This window comes from Vicia villosa, linkage group LG6 (assembly GCF_029867415.1).
Source record: "Vicia villosa cultivar HV-30 ecotype Madison, WI linkage group LG6, Vvil1.0, whole genome shotgun sequence".
Lineage (NCBI taxonomy): Eukaryota > Viridiplantae > Streptophyta > Magnoliopsida > Fabales > Fabaceae > Vicia > Vicia villosa.
In genome coordinates, this window is record NC_081185.1 from 166,110,725 (window position 1) to 166,133,399 (window position 22,675).

A 22,675-nucleotide genomic window follows, 5' to 3' on the forward strand; every position below is an offset into this window, starting at 1 on the left:
GTGATATTGTCTACATGACATCACTAGAGGTGAGTTACCTGAGAAGTGCATCCTATATGGTACCACTACCTCACCATACCAAGCACGCAGATGTTTACCTGCTAGAGGAACGTCATAGAAGACCCTCTTAGCGCATCGTAATGGTAGCTCAGGTGCGTAAGACATACCAAGAACACACAACAAGATATCCCAGACCACACAGCAAGGCACGAACTAAATATCACGCAGCAATAGTCGTGGTCTTAAGCGATTTATCATCTATTAGCCAGGCCTACTCCGATTCAAGCATATACACACATCACTGAGATCACACAGCACGGTATAAGCCATCACACAGGAAATCACATCCGAATGTTCAACCAAAACAAACGGGAAACAATGCATAATTATACATAACATTACATGTGATTCACAACTCATCAAACATGCAAACCAATGTCATAACCATAGTGTAATCATGCATTCAATCATCATATAAACATATAATCAATCAATTAATCTAATGATAATTCTCGATCCAAAACAAGAGGCTTTCGGTTCCCAATTCGGAACGAAACTGCACTCAAGAAGGGAAAGTATAAATTCTGCATCAGGCCAGTTCGCTATGCGAACCTCCAACGAAGCCCCGATTCGCTACGGCGAGCAGTAGCGAGCTCCAGCGAATAAATCAAATCAAATCCCAGACTTATTCGCTACTCGTTCACTACAGCAAACCATTCGCTACAGCGAACTCTGCTTCACCCAGAAAATTCAGAACTTCTATTTACCTCTGCACTTCCTAAATATGATTAAGAGTCTAAAACTCAAGTTAAGATGACATCATACACCCTATAAGCCAAGGTTGATATCCTAACAAAAGATCAACACAAGATGTAGTATTCTATAGACATAATCTCAAGGCTATAAGTGCTTATTCCAATATCATGCAACACCTAATCATATGCCATAATTTATACCTGCATTAAAAGTATTGCATTTAAGAAGAAAAAAAACAAAGAGCACTAAAAGACTTTTCTAACGCTCCCGACGATGCTCCGTTTTGAGTTGTAGAACTCAAGTTATGGCCGCTTTAGTGAAAACACAATTTGTGCAGTCTGCAGTCATTCGCTGCAGTGAACACAGAGTTCGCTATAGCGAACCTGACAGTGCAGAACACGGATTTTAGGGTTCTAACCTCCATTTTTGCATCTCAATCAATCCTAATTCAAACTCAAACATGTAATAACGATCCAATACATTTATTATCATAATGAGAACACATTTTTATCAATTGATCAAGCATGCAAAGCATCAAACTCAACCCAAAACCCAACATGCATACATTCCCAAACTACCTACCCAAGTTCTATCTAATGGAACTCACCTCATGCCATGGAGATCTTGGTTTGCATGGTAGAATAATGGAGATGATGATGATGATGCTGATTCTGAGTTTGGAAGGATGAAGAAGATGATTCTACCACTTGATCATGGTTCTTCCTTCATAGTTGTTAAAACTTCCCACACATGCAAGAGCTTGATGAAGATGATGAACTTCTCTCCTCTTCTCCAAGTTTCACGATCCCGCTTCCTTTCTCTCTTCCAAATTCTGATTTTGCATCACATAAGAATGAGGTTTGTATCCAAACAAGCCCTTAAGTGGTTCATGCCATGATCAATGACCATATTGCCCCTTAACTATGTGAAAGTTACCGGTTTGCCATGTAGTTCCAATCTAACAATTTCCCTTTGATTTTACAAATTTCTCTTAGTCCTTCATAGTGTATAAATATACATGCTTAGACAATATGGGATATTACACTTATGGTCAATATTTAATTTAATAATAAAGAAAATAATCTTACCAAATGTAAAAAGATTTAAAAGTCTATAATACTTTATTTTATCATACCATGTTTTCTTTTTTCCTCATATATTAATTAACTTTGGTAGTTAACTTGCCATATAAAGTTAGTTTTATATTCAATATAATTTTGTTTTTTATTCATAGAATGGAACACGTGTATTCAATGAATAAAAATTGATTCAACCCTTCCTTTAACAACTCAATACATTAATTTCTTTTAAATTTATTTCATATATATATATATATATATATATATATATATATATATATATATATATATATATATATATATATATATATATATATATATATATATATATATATATATATATATATATATATATATGATCTACAACTCTTATTTACGCACCTTCTTACATTATATTATGAACAGTGTGAAATGGAATAAAAAAACTAGGAATTTTTTTAAAAAAAAACTCCTATATAGGAGCCATGAAGAGCATCAGAAAAAATAAGATAGCATTAAAATGGATTAAAAATACCACTCCATAAAACTTTTGTTCTAAGACAAGAATAAAAGAGTTTCTTAGAAAATTATAGTAGGTGTCCAAACCTTGTGGGATTAAGGCGTATGCGGTTCTGTTTGCTTTAGATGATACAATCCCTTCACCATGTCCATATCTGTATATAGCTAAAAATTATTATACAAGTTTGTGTTGTTGCCACAAGTTGTATTATCCAATAATTGGATTGATCAATTTTGTTTTTCTATAGAAGAAAGAAAAAAAATAATCAAGCAACCCTTGACATGATCAATGAAAATAATGAAGAAATATGATGGGAGCTTGCACGTATTGAATTATCATGCTTCTGACAGCCTCATTCTTGAGAATGCATTTCTGAAACAGATTTGGATAAAGAGTTGCCAAACGGCCCCTACCCAACCAACTTGAATTCAAGAAATTAGCAACATTTTTTCGTCTTCTAACTTAATTGTGATTTTTCATAAAGATTTTTACTTACTAACATCAAATCTCTCCACCAAATTGAATCTTTAGAATTAGTATACTCATCAACTAAACTCCAAAACCTTTTCCTGAATTCTCCTCCATATCTTGCTTGCAACAATCCTTTCCAAATAGCCTCCTCATCGTACATAATTTTCCAAATCCATTTTGAGAGCAATGCGTGATTAAAAGTACATATATCTTTTACTCCCAAACCACCTAACTCTCTAGATTTGCATATTGTTTCCCAACTCACGCAAGCCAACTCTCTCTTCTCCGCCACATCGTTCCATAAAAAAATCTTTTGAATGGATATAATCTTCTGCATGACCTTGGCAGGTATGTAGAAAAAAAAACAGTTGGTAAATAGGAATGTTGGTCAAAATAGAAGTTGGTAAATTAGAATGTTGGTCAAAATAGAATTCAGCTGGATTACTCTCCCTCCTACTGATAGAAATCTACCCTTCCAGCTCGATAACTTAGATTTCAACATCTTGATCACCAGATTTCTAGAAACTTATCTTCCTACGATTACCACCAATGGTTATGCCCAAGAATTTACATGGAAATTGTTCAATTGTTCAATCTTGCAGTCCAAAATGGTGAAATACCAAAATACCATACAACTTACTCTTACTCAAATTTAATTGTTCAATTATAGGAAACTTGTAACTCGAATTGGAGAAGGCTATATTCCACATCATCTAAGATTTTATACAGGTTCCCAACAACAGCCTACCTAACCATACCTACCAAGCCTTCTTCAGAGTCTACATCAATAGTAGGGTTTGAATATTGAGATTCTTCTTCCACTACATTCATAATGTTAATATCATTGTTGACATCATTCACATCATCATAGCTTACTAAGACCACCTCCAATGCTAAGTTTCACAAATTCCTCAATTTGTTTTCCACCTGACAGTTGCTTTTTGGCATACCCATTGCTACAGTTGGACATCGAGTAAAAGAGATACAACGTTCTTATTTTCTGTTATGAGACCCAATATTCATTTATAAAGTAAAATTGTTATAAAATTTATTATTATAAAATTTAATATGAATAAAATATTCATTTATAAAGTAAAATTGTGGGACCCAATATGAGTTCTTCAGAGTTGCACTATTGGAGTGAAAAGTTAATTGAATTGCTTTAAGCTGACGTGGCTTAATATTTTCCACAAAAAACCCAAAAATAGATTCATGGTTGGAGATGCTCTAATAAACCTCTAGAAAATGTCAAGATAAATATAATTAATATCACTAGAAAATGTTTTTATCTCTCCGTTCCAAACGTAACAACATAGCTTACTAATAAGCCTCTAAAAAATTCCTCATGCGTAAAGAGGTCCCATTAACAATGTTAAGATGAAGATTTATTTTGGTGAATAATTAATAACATTGATATTAAAAACAGTAAACAACACAAAATATTATTATTACAAGACACATTATATTACAAAAGAAACTAGTGATTATGTAGTAGTAGATATGTAGCAACAACATTCCATATGATGATAGATGATCATGATCATTTTCTCTCACGACGAAGCTCAACATGAACTGTGCCTTCTTCCTCCAAACGTCCCATATCACTCTTATTCACTCCCGTTGCCGCTGCTGCCCTCAACCCATCCGCCACCACTCCGGGACGACTCTCATCCACCTCCACCACCACTTTCTCTCTAGCCCTCCCTCCTCCTTCCATCCTCAAATCATCCATTCTCATCCTCGCATCTTCCTTACTCTCACGCAGAGTTTCCTGTACACACCAACCATAATGACACATTATTAAAACTGAGAGGAACACAGACACAGACACAAACACCAGACATCATAAATGAAACTAATACTAATTGACACCAAATGCAAAACCAATACTAAAAGAATGTTGAAAAGTGATCAAAGAAGGTAACAAACCTTAGTTTCATCTTTCTTCCCAGCAAAGAAACCCATAGCTCTTTTAGCAGCATCAGCAGCAGATTCCTTCAACTCCCCAAGCTTCCCTACAGTAGCATCTTTCCCTTCTTTAGCCTTCTCAGCAGTATAATCCCTAAACTCTCCCGCTTTATTCGCTGCAGCATCTTTAGCTTCCCTTGCCTTCTCTGCAGCATGCCTTCTGGACTCCTCTGCTTCCGCTTCCCTCGCCTTCTCTGCAGCATACCTTTGTTCATTTTCCCTTGCTTTCTCTGCAGCAAAGCTCTGTTTCTCCTCCCACGCTTTCGCTTCCTTGGCTTTCACTGCGGCATATTCAGCATACTCTTCTGCTTTATCAGTAACATCTTTTGCTCCTCTTGCCTTCTCTGCAGCATTAGCAGCATACTGTCCTGTTTTATCGGTAGCATCTTTCGCTACTCTCGCTTTCTCTGCAGCATAATCAGCATACTCTCCTGTTTTACTGGTAGCATCTTGCGCTCCTCTCGCTTTCTCTGCAGCATCAGCAGCATAACGACCTGCTTTATCAGTGGCATCTTTGGCTCCTCTTACATTCTCTGCAGCACTACCAGCATACTGCCCTGCTTTGTTAGTAGCATCTTTCGCTCCTCGCGCCTTCTCTGCAGCATTATCAGCATACTGTCCAGCTTTACTAGTAGCATCTTTCGCTTCCCGTGCTTTCTCTGCAGCATAATCCGCATACACTCCAGCTTTATTCGCAGTCCCGGCTTTCTCTGCACCATAATCTGAACTTTCTCTCACATTTTCATGAGGTTGGTTACTCCTACCAACAACAGCTTCTTTCGCTGCATTGAACATTGAACCAATAAAACCTGGTTTCTTCTCCTCTCGTGCATTGAATCCGCTTTCTCTTGCTTTATTAACATCTTCGAGATCCTTAGCAGCGAGTTTCGCTGCTGCTTCAGCTCGTGCTTGTTTGAACTGTGCTTCAGACCGAAGATTGTAACCTTGTTCTCTTTCGTTTGTTCTGTTTACTTCACCGATGTCTTTTGCTGCTAGCTTTGCTGCTGCTTCGGCTCTGTCTTCCTTGAATTCTTTACTTGATGCCATTGTTCTTATGCTTTGAATATGATAACCAAGAAATCTTGTGCTTTGAATATGATATGATAAATATTTGAATCTAGTGAGTTAGAGTGCTATGAATTTTGATGTATATATATGTGAAGAAAAGAGAGTCGGTGTTGAATATTACGTGGAGGAAATGGTTTAACCATGGTGACACGTGTAGAAAACTTGGTCGGTAAATTTGAACATTGTTGTATGCATGCATGTAAGTGTTACACGTAGCATGACAAGCTCCTTCGTGATGACATTTATCTTCTAAACAAGTAATGCGATGTGTTTCTTTGTTTTAAAATATTTGATAACTGAATCTTTATAGGAATATTGGGATGCTAATTGAATCTTTCATTTTGATTACATGAAGCTCAAGTGAGGAAGAAGTCTCATATTGATTAGAAAATGAAAGAATGAACATTTTATAAGTAAGAGAACTCGCACACTTAGGTTATGTTTGGGAGTTTAGAGGGAAAGGGAGGGGAGGGTGTTGAAAAATATGAGGAATTAGGTGAAAAGGATAAAAAGATTTTGGGTATGAGGGTTTTGGAGGGTTTGAGTTTATTCATAACACCAAAAACCCTATAAAATGGGGAACTCAAAAATTGTATTGAAGGAGGGTTTTGAAGATTTTGAAGGGCTTACATAAATTTACTAAATATCTTTTAGGTTGTTATAATATTTTGAAAATTAAAATTTAGTAATCATAATAACTCTTTTATCATTCTAAACAAATTCATTTTTTCAAAAAATGTCAAATATTTTCCTAAATTTTGTCCATATTTCTTTAATAACAAAACCAATCTCTATTAACGTTAATAGTTTGTGAATTGTGATAGGCAATTCACCATTAAACTCGCAGGTAGAGTCTAATTAAAAAAAAAAGTAGAAACTAGTAGAATCACTTATAGAATCGTGTTTTCTTTTATAGATTTAAGTAGACTCACACAAATTCTTATAGACTCGTGACTCTAAGCCTTTTTAGAATTTTTTTATAAAAAAAAAAAACCTAAAAAATGGCCCATGATAAAGTGTGAAACTGTGAAGAAGATTTGTATCTTCTATCTTAGTTTAATTTTGATGAAGACAAAAGAATTGAAGAAAAAGATTAAGATATTTATGAGCAAGTGTTGGCCTATGATAAAGTTAATCAAGAGAAAAATCAAGTCAAATGATCATATTTAAAGTTTTATTATAATTCATGATATATCTTTTAGATATTCAAAATATTTCATACATTTTCATCTCTAAAGTTTCTAAATGTAAGTGCATCAAAACTATTCAAATATAATCTTTAAAAATTTGTTTTTTCAATTTTTAAAGTTGTGTAATCCGTTAAGACATTGGTGCAATCAATTATATAAATATTATGTTTTTGGTTTGTGTCATTTGAACCAGGGACGGAGCTATTATTATGAAAGAGTGGGCCCATGCCCCCACCATATTTGCCACAATTTTAATAATAGTAATATTAATAATACATTTAAATATTAAGTATGCTAAATATTAAGAATAAACTCCTCTCATAGCCCCCACTTAATAGGAATAAACTTCTCTTACCACGTCTCTTTTTTTTTTTTTTAAATAATTGTTTTCATATATTAAATAAAATAAATACTTTAATAAAATAAAATAAAACTAACTCTTTTTTTCTATTCCTATTAATTTTTCTTGTTTGTCTGTTCCTATTAATTTTCCTTATTTTTCTATTCTTATTAATTTTTCTTGACTCTTTTCAAACACAAACAAATCATTTTGGTATTCCTTTGTGTAGCATGTTTAAGTCCAAGAAGTTCACTTTCTGCGTTTGATAAGGAGAGGTTAATTCGTTTAGCTCAGTTTTATCCTTCAGAATTTTCTCAAGTTGAATTATTGGCACTAAATGATTAGCTTGAAAACTATTTCTTAGATGTAAGCTCTGACAATGAATTTTCAGAATTAGAAGGGATTAGTGATCTTTCTATCAAGCTTGTAGAGACAAAAAAACATGTTATCTACTCATTGGTTTATTTACTTTTATAGTTATCTCTAATATTACCGGTGGCAACTGCAACAGCGGAAAAAGCTTTCTTTGCTATGAATATTATCAAGAATCGGATGCGAAATCGCATGGGTGATGAATGGTTAAATGATTGCTTAGTTACTTACATTGAAAGAGATATTTTTGTTGATGTTAAAAATGAAAAAATCATTCAACATTTTCAAAATATGAAAAATCGTAGAGAACAATTATGATGTAAATTTATATTTTTGAAAATGAAATTTTTTATTTATTGATTTATATATAATATATATCTATATTTATATTGACCCCACTACTTAAAATTCCTGGCTCCGTCCCTGATTTGAACCCGTCATAACAGCACATTAAAACAACCATAATTCACATTCGTTAGAACCAATGTTTTAAATTTGAATTTATTTCTATTTTGTGACAGTTTGAAACCATTGCAATTTTATTGTTTGTTTGAAACCATTGCAATTTTATTGTTTGTTTGAAACAACCCACTGGTTCCAAAATTGTAGCAGTTTGATACTGCTACTATTTTATTATTGTTGTTTTTAAACAACATATTATTTTTAAAAATATGAATCATTGTCAATGATCACGAAACTCTTCCAAAATATTGTATCAAATCAAAAAGACATAATGAAATGTATTTAAGAAAAATATATTATTTTTTCAATTATCTCTTGCATACATCATTTTTACATAATCCAAACAAATTTTTGAAGTGTTCATATATCCATCAAAAATGAAATTTTGTGCATAACTTTTATTTTATTGAAAAGAGTTTCATTCATATTATTTTGAGTAATTAAGGACATATGTTTATATTGTGATCGAGAGAAAGAGAAGACCAATATCTACATAATTGATTCAAGAGCAAAAACTTCTACATACATTATCGAAATTTGGTTATTAATCACAAAGTGCTAAGTGATCATTGTTTGACATTGAAAGTGGTGTGCTTTTGATTCAAGTGTAAAAGAAAGTTTTGTGTTTTCTAGTTTATGTTAGAAAAGTGTATGAGTGACAATGGTGTGTGGTTTGTACAGATTCTAACATAGTGAAATCTCTCACGGAGTGTGAGGGAACTAGATGCACCCTTGGTTTGAAAAGGGAACTAGTATACATCTTTATGTTCTTTACTTTCTGCACTTTAATTTTCTTTTATTCATTATTCAAAATAGCCACTACATCTTATTCTAAACCAGAAAATTAAAAAAGAAAAGAAACTTGCTTAAATATCAAGAAAAATCTAGCAAGTCTAATTCACCCCCCCTTAGATTACACACTTAATACTTACATTTGACATCAGAGCAGGTTATATGTAACATGTTCCTAAAAGATTCAGAATGGTTTCCATAAATCTTATTTTTAGAGACGTTGGTAGTAACAATAAACCCCCATTAATTTGTGGTGAATACTTTGATTTTTAGAAAATTCATATGAAGACACATCTCAAAGCACAAGGAGAAGAAATTTGGGATGCTGTAGAAACTAGTATGTTTGTTCCAACAAGGATTGTCAATGGCGTTGGTACACCCAAAATAAATATTTCATGGGATGAAGATGATAAGAAAAATATTCTCTACAACAAGAAAGCAATAAAATTACTTTAAACAACCCTTAACATTGATGAATTTTTTTGTGTCTCTCAATGCACTCATGAAGGAAATATGGGATACGTTAATGGTCACTCATGAAGGAACCACTAAAGTAAAGAGATTGATATTGGACACATTATGTCAAGAGTACGAATTGTTCAGAATGCGTCCCCGAGAATCAATCTTTGACTTGCAAAAAAGATTTTTGCACGTGAAAAATCACTTGAGTGCTCTTGGTAAGACTTTTTCTAATGACAAACTTAATCTTAAAATACTTAGATCTTTCGACTATGGTATGGAAACCAAAAGTGGCGGCGATATCCAAAAAGAAGATTCTATCTAATTTGACTTCCGCAACATTATTCGGAAAGCTTAAAAAGCATGATACTAAACTTGGAAGATTAGAAAAGAATGAAATTCAAGTAAAAGATTCAAAAAGATATTTCCTTGAAGACGAGAGTCAAAAATCATGATAGCAATCAAGAGGATGAGTCTGCTTATGATGATGATGATGATCTTATCAAGAAGTTTGAAAAGTTCTTAAAAAAACAAAGGAAAAGGGAGATCATTAAAAAAGAAGAACCAAAAAGCAAGGTTACATGCTTTGAATGTGGAGGAATAAGACATGTTAAAAGTGAATGCTCTACACTTGAAAAGAAGAATAAATTCAAAAGCAAAAAGAACATAAGGCCAAAGAAAGCACATGTAGCATGGGATGACAATGAAATAAGTTATTTCTCATATGAAGATCGTGCAACCAAGACATCGATGACATCTCATCATTCAAGTGATTAAGAATACGGGGTTAGTGATTATGAAATTGATGATAGTCCTTCTTATGATGAATTACAAAGTGCTTTTAATGAATTACTTGATGAATTTTTAAAACTTTCTAGAAAATGTTCAAATCAAAAGAAAACTATTTTATATCTAGAAAGTGAGACTAGTAACACAAAATTGAAAGTTAGACTTAATCAACAATTCAACATGAAATGATTTTTCATCTCTTGAATCTAAAATAGTTAAATTAAACCAAGTGATCATGAAATATGAAAAAGGTCAAATTGGTTTAGAAAATGTGTTAAGTAGTCAAATACTTTCAAATAATAAATGTGGACTTGGCTCAACTAATTTTGATAATCCTAGTACAAGTCAAAGCATCTTTGTAAAGGCTATTAGCAAATTCAATAATGAAAAATCAAAGAAAGAACATATTGTAAATAATCATAAAAGACCTTATAGAAATAACATTTTTGTCAATAAAAGGATTCACGTTTTTATACCTACTTATTTTTTATTGTAATGCAAAAGTTCATGCTTATAATGCTTGCTACATAAGAAGTTATGGTATTCCATATGGTGAGTATGTATGAGCGGGGAAGGTATCTAATCCAAGAGGACCCAAAGAAAATTGGGTACCTAAGTATTACTAATTGTTTTGTAGGTACTTGAAGATCATATGATAGTATTGTCAAATCATGATTGATCCTTCAAGATACAAGACCATATGATATGGTAGTTCTAAAAGTTTCATTGAATGAAAAGATGTTTTGAAGAGGCATCAACTTCAATATCAACTTTAATGGTGATTATTCATTAATTTTGAATTGTGATTGTTTTAATTTTATGTGTGATTTGATTTCCTTGTTTCACTTTTTGTATGTGATTATTAATTTATTAAATTTTGTTTTGTTTCTAATGGTTTTTGTTTCCATTCCCGTGTTTTCATTGAAATTATGTATTTATTCCCTCCTTTTTGTTTTGTTACAGTTTGTTCTCTTTGTTGCTTGCTCTCTATCTCAAAATATCATCGAGCAAAACAACCGTTATTTTTGTTACTCCCACTCCTAGAGCTAAAAGCAATAAAATAAATTTTATAGAATTCAAACCGAAATTGGATGGCAACATGGCAATTGTGGTGGAATATTCAGATTCAAATGTTACCTAGTTGGCAACATATATGACATTGGACCTTATGCTTTTGTGCCCGATGATGTTATGTATTTGTTTATAAAGATTGTTGTTGAATCTGATGAATTAGATTTCAAAAGAGACAATAGATGGACATTAAGAAAGATGTTCGTGAGTTAGAAACTCGTGAAATGGTAATTGCTACATCTCAAAAGAAAATAAAGTTTGTTGTTGGTTCTTATACTAGTGTTCAAAAACAATTAAGGTTTAAATGCACGTTTGATCCCCCCTAATATGTTGATTTTAAACTTTTAGTCTCCCCATTTTAAAAACCAACTTTTTTGTCTCTGAACTTTATATCATTTAGGATTTAGTTGGCTCCCCTCCTACTTTGCAAACGTGGAATTGATGATTATGACAAAAAGTTATATTTAATGAGTTGACAATATTGACTAAGATAATTTATTATTTAATATTTATTTACATAATAGATTAATTAATAATTGATTATTTTAATTAAATTATGGATTAAATATGTTTGAAGTCCCCATGAATATTCAAACAACCAATTATAGTCCCTCAAAACTTTTCTTCAAACAATGGTCCTCATAATTTTTTTCGTCCATAGTATTTGTCCCTCCTGTTAAATCCCCCTAACTAAAGCTGATGTTGAGTCAAATAGGGGGAAATTTTGACAAGTGGTAGTGACTCATGACAACTCGCTCTTTCATGAACACATGCCTCACCTACATGTGCATTACTTCTTTTCCCATTTTTCTCACTCTTTAAACTTAACTAAAACAAAAACAAAACACCGCCTTCTTCTCTTACCTTCCACAATAACAACATGAAGAAAAACATCATAATACTAAACACTTTATATTTATTCCTCTTCTGCATTACCCGCTTAGCTCACTCCAAAAATAAAGATGCTTCAGTCGTGTTATCTTAAAAGAAATATCACTCCACCTAGTCCACTCGTTGGCCTAACCCAGATGCAAGTAAATGGAACCATGTTCCATGCTCTGACAATAAACATGTTACTTAAACCCAAATCGATCTTCAAAATCTCCAAGGTACGCTCCTTCAGAATGTCCACAACTTATCAGAGTTACAACACTTGGAGCTTCAATTCAGCAATTTCTCGAGTTCTTTTATGAGTTTAAACGGGTTAAACTCTCTTCAATGTGTCTTTGCTTCAATTTTTTATGTAGAGATCGGATAACCTTTTTTAGTCTTGGGAGATTCCTCTGTCTCTTAAAGATTCTAATTTGCTTCAGCTTGTTTTTGTAGTGATCGAATTTTTTTTTTGTGATGATGTTTTCCCTATTATAGCCCTTATGCATTAAGCCTTCAATAATCTTGAAGGTATGTTGCCGAAGAGCTTTTCTGTTTTAAAGGTTGATTCTTTGTAGTTGGATGGTTGAATAGTTGAGTCTTTGTTCTCAACTCTTCTTCAATCATGTATTTCCACAAACTATATATTTTTAGGAAAACAACTTCATTCATTGATATTCACTTTTGAGTGTTCCTCGGGAAAGTTCATTAACAATCACCTTCTCAACCTTTACTAAAAATTTGGGAAGCTTCATGTTGATGTTAAATTATTTGATAGAATGCCAGAGAAGGAATATAATGTTCTAGGGTCTATTGGGTTCAAATGAGGGGGATGGGAGGGGAATTTTAATAGCGAGAAGAGGGTGGGAGGGAATGGGAGGGATTTTTGTAAATTATATATATGTTTGGTTCAAAAGAGGGGAGGGAAGGGGAAGGAAGGGATATTAATTAAAAATATGTTTGGTTCATAAGGGGATGAGAGGGACTTTATTAATAATTTGCATTTCTATCCTTATCCTTATAATATCTTTATCATCTTATATAACTTATATGATATTCAATTATCATCTTATATAACTTATATGATATTCAAAGTATAAAAATTATTAAATATTTTTTTGATAATGAAATATGCATAAATAATTAAACATAAAATTTTTAATGTTGATTGATTAAAAAAGTTATAACTTACCACATAGGTTAAAAAATTAAATATATTAGATTCAGATCGAAAGTCTTTGAGACAAATTAAACTATGTGTTAATATAACAATTTTTAAATCGTGATGAACCATCTAACAAAACAAATACATAAAATAATTTATACTAAACAAAAAAATAAAATGAATAGTTTAAAATTTTATATAAAAGAAAATATAATATAATTGAAAAACAAAAAAAAAAAATATATGAAAACACAAAATATAAAGTGATTATAATTTACATTAACTATAAAAATACGAAAATAATTTAAGGTTAGAGTAATTAAAATAAATTGATGAAAATAATAGAAAAATAATCATTCAAAAGAGGAACAATAACATAAAAATTAAATAATTTTAAAATATCAAAATAAAATTGAAGATATTTTAGTAAATATAATTATTTTCTTATTTTAATTGGTTTGGTTAGATTTTTGGGACCTCTTGGGCCTATGTCCCCTCCATAATTTTGTTTCTACACATATCCAAAGCAATCCGTACCCCTGGTTTTTTCCATGTTATATTTAATTGTTTATTTGATCATTTTAATCCTAGTTTGTATTTTATTTTCTTGTGTCAATTGTATATGGTCTTTATTATTTTTTTAGTTTTATAAAAATGGTTATATTGATATATTTAGGTTAATTTCATGATTAAGTTAGTTTCTTTAGCTTAGACTTTAATTTAGGTTTCTTAACTTAGGTATCACCAAAAAAAATCATTAAAATACTTCTTTTTGTCCATTGTATAAAAAATACAAATATATTTATATATATATATATATATATATATATATATATATATATATATATATATATATATATATATATATATATATATATATATATATATATATATATATAAGGGACGTATCAAATGAGAACTTTGACTATAATGAGAACTGAGAACTTTTAATAATAACCATTGAATCTAATTAATAGCTCAGATTTACCTCATATTTTAAATACATATTACATAAATATAATTAAACATTAATTAAATATTTTAAAATATGAGGTAAATATGAGTCATTAATTCAAATGGTTATTATTAAAAGTTCTCAGTTCTCATTTAATACGTCTTTTATATATATATATATATATATATATATATATATATATATATATATATATATATATATATATATATATATATATATATATATATATATATATATATATATATATATATATATAACAATTTCTCTTTCCTTTAGTATTAAATTAATCAAAAAAGTTAAATAAAACAATTTTCTATTAGTATAAGTTAAACCTGCTAACCAATTTGAAACATTATTTTATTAACTTAACAAAAATTAATATTTTTTTTTAAAAGGAACTTCCTTAAATGCGAATTAGAAGTTAGCGTAAATCTTCACAGTCGAGTAGCATAAGTTTATCGCTCGAAGACATTTTTATGTCGTTCCATTAAAAATACTAATTAATAGTTACGAACTATGTAGACCCTGATTCCATCTTTTGATGCATATGTAAGCATAAGGTGCGACGCCTTAGCAAGTCCATTAATCACTAACGTTTAGCATAGTTCACTTTCCCTTGAGAATATTTAAAGGCAAATTGAGCAGAAATAAATAGAAAACACAGGTTCACTAATCTTAGATAAGGTTTTCCTTGAGTACAAGGGAGGTGAGGCGTGCCTAATACATTCTCCTTACTTAACTGACTCCCGAACCCTTTAGTCTTCCATTTTAGATTTTTCCTATTATTTTCCTTGTCCTTAGAAGGAATAAATGATGGTGACGACTTCATTAATTTTGTCGACCACGACATCATGTAACTAGTTACAACTGTAAGTAACAAACAAAGAAATCAATTTTATCTTTATGTAACCGATTACATCATTTCATGTAACCGGTTACCATTGAACCGAAATATTTTATTTGTTTTTCAGAAGTACTTATTTAATTGAGAAACTGAAACTTGAAAGCCACCTCTATTAGTCTACATGCATTTGAATTATTATTATGAACTAACAAAATTGTCAACTATGTCTCTTATTTTCTACCTTTAAAAAAGCCTTTATAGCATTTGAGTGTCTTCAAATATTCCTCGCCTTTAAGAATCTGGATAATATACTCTTAATCATATTTATGGCAAAACCTAAAATGTAATTGAGCAAGAATTTGTACCCTTTTACTACCACACTTTCTCATCCTTTTGTATGATATACCATCATCATGCATATGTAATTTTCTTTGATCTTTTTCCAAAAACCTCACTTTAGGAATAGAACATTGCGATGCAAGTTCTTTTATCACTATTTTTTCTAATTCTTTATTCACAATTTTTTGAATTAGTATACATAATTCTTCGTTCATTCATGTTCATATATTTTCTTTAATGAATACAATGACACTAAAGTCGAATTGAAATATGCATCATCCATGATATTTTTCCTATTAAAAAAAGTATGTATATATGAAATAGATTATATTGTAATAAAAATAAAAGATCAAAATTATTAAAATATATAAATTATAAAAATGATTGACGTGGTACATAAAACTTCACACAGCAGAAAAGAAATATTGAAGCTAGTACAAGACTTCAACTTCAACTATAAGAATATTCATTCACGTTCATTCATATTATTAATTTTAGTAATATTTTCTTTTCAAACAATTGGAATTACATTGGTCATTGTCCATAGTTGGTTTGGACATCATTTTCTACTTGACTAAAATGTACAAAAATTTAAATGGTAATCATACATCTTATACCATTAATGCTTTATTTATTGAGTTATATATTCCTATATTTATGCACTATGATACTACGTATAGAAGAATTTAAACAAAAAAAACCAAGTCTAAATATTAAAAAGATAATATCTCATGTGATAAAGATGCTTAAAAATATTATAATCCTATTATTTAAGTTTGATTGTGACTATTCTGTTATCCTTCCAGATGCTCGTCGTCTTCCACAACTTCTTCCACTTGCATATCACCTTCATCAACTTGTCATCTTCCACAACTTCTTCCACTTATACATCACCTTCAATAGCTCCTTCCACTTGTTCATCATTTTCAACCATGGTATCATCATTTAATTTAGCGCATATATATATATATATATATATATATATATATATATATATATATATATATATATATATATATATATATATATATATATATATATATATATATATATATATTGGCGGAGCCAGGAATTTTATGCAGCCTGGGCAAAAACTTTACACCATTGATTATTTATCTGTTTTAATTTTCACATCCTATTTTTACTAATTTTGCCCCTAATTTTGCCCCTGATTTTGTCTAAAAATCGACTATTAAATTGGTGGAAGTACAAAGGTGTCCGGGCTAGCTGGGCCTTGGCTCCGCCCCTATATATATATATATATATATATATATATATATATATATATATATATATATATATATATATATATATATATATATATATATATATATATAAAATCGATCAAAAAATTATTTGATGCATATTAGAATTGATATTAAATATTATATTGATATTACAAATGATGGAAAAAAAAAACTTTAAAAATCAATTAGAATACCACTTGTTGACCGGTTGATGCAAATCAATTTTCCCTTAAATCTCTCATTAACACATTATTGTTAAAATAGTATTTCTTAATTTTGCAAACTAAATTCTACGTTATGTCGACCACAAGCTCATGTGTAACATTTAGAATGTTTGACTATATATATATTATCATGCTCATGCTTGCTTAATTTAACAAAAACGTATCACTTACGTATAAGAGGTTCCTTCTTTTGTTTACCACAATAAATAAACGCTCCCTTTAGTTGTCATACTAGAAATTCATTTAATAATATTTTGGCACTACTTTGTACATAAAATATTTACATCTTTATTGTTCATTGTAAATAGTGTGTTTTTAAATAAATTTAAAATATTTTTTATGAAAATATTTTGGGTTAAATGAATTTCACCCCTGCAATAGTAGTGAGATTTGATTTACTCCCCTTTTAAAAAAGAAATTGGATTACCCCCTATAATATTAAAATTGTAAGTCTTTTGTCCCCTAAGAAGGAAAAATACCCCCTGTAAAATATATTTTTTTGATTTACCACCCTCGTTTTTACACGCTTAGGGGGTGTCCAAATATTATAGGGGTAAATCAAAAAAAAAATTTAAAAGGGGGTAAATCAAATCTCGCTACTATTACAGGGGTGAAAGCCATTTAACCCAAATATTTTTTATTTAAAATCTATTTTATAACATAAATATAAAGTTATATTATTAACCAACTTCACCATTATATAAATATATGTTATTAAATATATATATATTTTTAATAAACTATTAAATTTACTATTTGATTAATCAATAAAATATATAATATTAACTATGTTGGTTAATAACATAAAAATTTAACACAAAAATTTGTTATGAAGTTGATTAATGATAATTTCTTACAAAATAAATTTTAAATAAAAATTGTTTTTTATAAATAATATTTTATTTTTAAAAAAAATACTACGATGAACAACTAGGGTAAGAAATAGCATGCAAACCACAACAAGTTGCTTCCAATAATATGATAAATTAAAGTATCACTTTTACTTAACTCTAGACATCACACAAAAGGTTAAGAATCACATTCACAACTTCACACCATCATCATAATATTACATTACAAATTAAAAAAATCATAATATTACATTTCAAATCAAAACTACCAAAACTAATTTTCAAACCTTACATGGTAAAAATTAATCAATAATCTTATACATGTTATTGATCATCATGAACTCTAAAATTCAATCTTCTAAGCCATATAGAATGAAGTATCATATGAAACACATCAAATCTCTTGGGTGGAGAATTCACTTCAAAGTGTTTCCTAATTAGTCCTATTCTTCTTTGCATTCTTATATATTGTCTTGGAGAAATACCCATCAATATTTTCTTCAAGTTTGGTATATCCTTAACAGAAACCTCAACAGAAAATGATTTCCAATTCAAAACATCATTGAATGGAGGAATATAATGATCGGAAATCAACACCGGAACACAACCTGTGTAAATTGCTTCCACGACTCTCGGACTCGCTACCTCGTATCCGCTAGGACAAAGACAGAACCTGCTTTTTCGGAGCATATCGTAGTAGGAAACACCCTTTGGGAGGTACTTGTGAACTTGAATGTCTTCGTCTTTGTTTTCCCAATGTTCGAGTAGAATCGGCCTAATGGGCCCGTGAAGCCCGCCCGCGTAGAAAGCTAAAAGTGATCTCTTGGATGGTGATGGCCCGCCGATGTAACCGTGTGTTGTACCAAATTTAAGATTGATTTCTGGAATAGATACGTCCTTTGTTGGTTTGAATGCTTCGGAGGTGTTGGCGTTGCATAGGGCACGAATCGAGTTTTTGAACAAGTTTGGAACTGCCTTTGATGTCTCTGGCCCCTGAAAATAGAAGCAAAACAAAAATTGAAAATTTTCTACATAGAGTTTTGAATAATATTTGCGACCACAATATAGATCGCAAGTAGTTAGAAGTTAGTTATGATTGATTGAGAATTGATTGAATAAAAAAATTGATTACAATAAATGTATGATACATTCTATAGAGTTCATCTAATTAAATTAACTAATTGTAACATATTTTTAACTAATTATAACTAAATTGTAACTAACTCGAACAATATTCAACTAATGCTAAGAGTTGTATCAACAACATTTGATTGCAACTCTAGTTATAACTAACTTGTAACTACCTCAAGCAATATTCAACTAATTCTAATAGTTGTATCAACAACATTTGATTGCAATTCTATAGTCGCAACATAAAACATTGTTAGTATGTGCAATTGTGTCTAAAATCGAAAATGCATAGACTAAGATTTTTAAGAGATAATGATATATTTACCCAATCATGGCAAGCAAGCATGAAATGATCTGTTCCAAGGCTTCGATTCCAAAAGGGATATTTTTCGGACACGACGTTGATATAGTCCTTGACGGTTTTCTTAATGGGACCAAAATCATGAGTTTCGCGTACATAAACGAATTGGACCATCATTGCAACACTAAAAGGAAGGAAAAACACATGTGCTTTTTCAGGGTCTTTTGTTCGAAATTGATCATTCATCTCGACGGCGTGGATGAAATTTCCTTCGATTGAGTATATGTTTTTGCACGGTCCATTATGGAAAACCGGAAGTTCGCCTTCTTCGTACACAAATACTTTGAATTGTTTCTCCATTTCTAAGTAACTCCTGAAACATAACAAATAGCGATTTCGCAAAGTAAGGTAATAGAGTTATATCAAACCAATAAAATGTGATTAATGTGGTGCATTATTTACCTATGAAATGAATTAGGATTGTGATACATTGGACCTGTTGGAACATAATCTATGTCTTGTGTTTGATTCCCATATTTTGCTTTTCTTATTGCAGCTCTAGCTTGTAGTAAACCAGCTTCTGTTCTGTCTAAGATGCTGAACTTTCTTGGGAGGTTTGGTTTCTCTTGAATAATATTTGATTCATTCATAGAATTTGTGTTGTTTGGAAGAATTTGGGAGGCATTGAGATTTTCATTATCTTTGTTCTCCTAAAGAAAAAAAGTGATGGTTCATCAAATTCTTGTTAGTTAATTTTGACTATATTAAACTGAAGTATTTAAACTTTCGACATCTTTCGACATTCTATTAAGTTTCGAAATTCTTGTAAATTAAATCAGTTCAGATGGTAATTATGGATGGACATCTGGATATCTGACTACTACGTGAATATTTATTTTTAAACGGTAAAATTCTATTTGCTAAACAAATTAAATAAATAAAAAGATTAGGATGTAGAAATTTAATTCAATAATAAAACAAGAGAAATTTATGTAATCTTTGACTTTTTCACTCTTCCTATAGAGAAGATGACATTTACTTTTTGTCGAGTTGAATGTACAAAAATGGATTAAGAATAATATGTTGAATGTACAAAAATGGATTAAGAATAATGTTGAATGAACAAAAATGGATTAAGAATAATGTGGTCTAAGAATAATGCAAAAGACTTTTCTCCAAAAAATTAAAGTTGCATGAGTAACTTGAAGTTAAGGGAACTAATAGTGAACTTTAATGTAAAGTAAAGAATAACAACTAAGAATATATAATTAAGAAGAATAATTTATACACCAATATATAACAAGAATAATTTAATAAAAAAATTCTCCTCTCTCAAGCTTATTAATTTATTTTCTTTTATGATATGTTTGAAATTATTGTCAATTAGCTATGTTATTTAGTAATGGGGTGTATTTGGACAATGGGGAAATTAAGAAATTTAATGTCTTAAATCAGTAATTAATTCTTAGAACCTACATTACGGCAACAACAAGGTAACATCATACATCAATTGCCATATAATCAAATATTTCAATTTCTGAGACTAAAATTATCAATTTTATATAAATAAATTATTACAACTCTATTGCAATTCTCAGATGAAAAGGAAAGGTTCTGTTAAATGTCAATTTTAAATTATTAATTATAACTTTGAAATTTGTAAATTATGTTAAATGCCAATTTTAAATTATTCAACATAATTTTGAAATATGCAAATTTACTTAAATCAAAATATAATTATAAACATTGTTCTTAATATGTACCAAAATATTTTTTTTATTCGTCAAAAAATAATATCTTACTTAGATATTATGAAATTGAAATAAACTTTATAAAAAAATATATTCTAATTTCTCAAATTTTTTTTTTTACAAAATCTTGCAGATTCCATCTCTAGTTATTCATCACATCATGAAAGAAAAGAATAGCATAAAACTTTTCTCTCTAACTTTTATCACATTCATAAATTCTTTCCTTTTTTACTTTCATTCCTTCTTAAACACATTTACTAACAATCAATTATACTATAAAAAGTTCAATCAAAAGAAACTTCTACAGTACTCTAAAAATCCTATTGACTTTTCAAAAAAATACCAAAATAAAAAAAAAATAATAATAATAAAATCTTACCAATTGTTTATCAATAACTTGAATAGAAATTGGAGGTGAAGAAGATTGATTATGAAAATCAACAGCAACAACATTTTGTGAAGTCCATGAGAGAGGTGGATTTTGAATTAGAGTCCAATTAGAAGGATTAGGACCTAATACAGAAACTAATCCTGCAATAATTATGAGTGGAACCATCAACAATAAAAGCTTCATAGATGAAGTTGAATATGAATATGAATATGATGTTGAAGCCATTCTAATGATGATATATTAATATTTGATATACTATATGGTTTGAGAAATCATGATGATTGTGTTTTATGATTGTAGAGAGAAAGAGTAGAAACAGAGAAGGTTAAAACAGAGAGGTTTTTGGTGGGGTTGTATTTATATGAGGAAATTGAAGAAATTTGGTAATAAATTGGTATGATTTTATTCACAAGCTTATGGAAATTCTACCTCTTATATTGTGAGTTTTTGCATGCAATTTTTTGGGTTTCCTCTTTTACCCTTTACTTCAGCTTTTATTAATACTACCTCACAACCGATTCACACTAATAGTGTCTTCAAAAAAAACTGCCTCTTTATTTAATGCACTCGTCATCATACATATGTGTGTTTTAATATATGTTTGATCTAGAGGTGAAATTGATGGAGCTAAATTTTATAAGGGTTAAAATGAGTATTACTTTTTTTGTATTTAAGTTTAGTATGACATGAGTTTATTTTTAAATATATTATATATGGAAGTATTTAAATATGTAATTTAAAATTTATTTTGATTTAGTTTTAATATTTAATGTGATATTTTAAAAAGTTTAATAACACCTATTATATATATTAAAACAGACATTTTATCTCATATATTACTATTTTTGCTATAAAATGATGAAGATTTTAATATTTTTTAAAATATTAGAGTAAAAAAATAGAAAGAAATATAAAACAAAATTATTAAATTTTTTTACTGTGATGATTTATTGCATAGAATTTGAGTTGTTTGAATCTATAATTTCTCTCATTTATAAAATAATGAAGATTTGACATTTAAAAAAAATGAAATATGAAATAAAATTATTGAAAATTTTGACTATGAAGATTGGTTACATAGAATCTGAGTCGCTCGACAGCAGAATTTCTTCCATCTATAAATGATAATGATTTAACATTTTTAAAAATATTAGAAAAAAGAAAATATAAAATAAAAAAAGCTTAATTGCAATTTTGGTCCCCTTATTATTCTTTTTTTGGGGTTTTGGTCTCCCTATTTTTAAATTCGAAATTTTAGTCCCTTTATTT

The 22,675-nt window shown here is 29.8% G+C and overlaps 2 protein-coding genes across 2 annotated transcripts; both read right to left on the bottom strand.

The window, feature by feature from the left end:
• Nucleotides 1-4,221: 4,221 nt before the first annotated feature.
• LOC131613123 (embryonic protein DC-8-like) lies at nucleotides 4,222-5,905 on the bottom strand. Its single transcript, XM_058884827.1, has 2 exons — nucleotides 4,735-5,905; nucleotides 4,222-4,576 (listed from the first exon to the last, which is right to left on the bottom strand). The coding sequence occupies exons 1-2, from the start codon at nucleotides 5,818-5,820 to the stop codon at nucleotides 4,346-4,348; spliced, it is 1,317 nt and encodes a 438-aa protein (XP_058740810.1). The 5' UTR covers nucleotides 5,821-5,905; the 3' UTR covers nucleotides 4,222-4,345.
• A 12,193-nt stretch (nucleotides 5,906-18,098) lies between these two features.
• On the bottom strand, nucleotides 18,099-21,807 carry LOC131611016 (probable glycosyltransferase At5g03795). Its single transcript, XM_058883135.1, has 4 exons — nucleotides 21,395-21,807; nucleotides 19,727-19,974; nucleotides 19,289-19,637; nucleotides 18,099-18,825 (listed from the first exon to the last, which is right to left on the bottom strand). Exons 1-4 carry the CDS (start codon nucleotides 21,629-21,631, stop codon nucleotides 18,157-18,159), a joined length of 1,503 nt encoding a protein of 500 aa, XP_058739118.1. The 5' UTR covers nucleotides 21,632-21,807; the 3' UTR covers nucleotides 18,099-18,156.
• Between the last annotated feature and the right edge of the window lie 868 nt (nucleotides 21,808-22,675).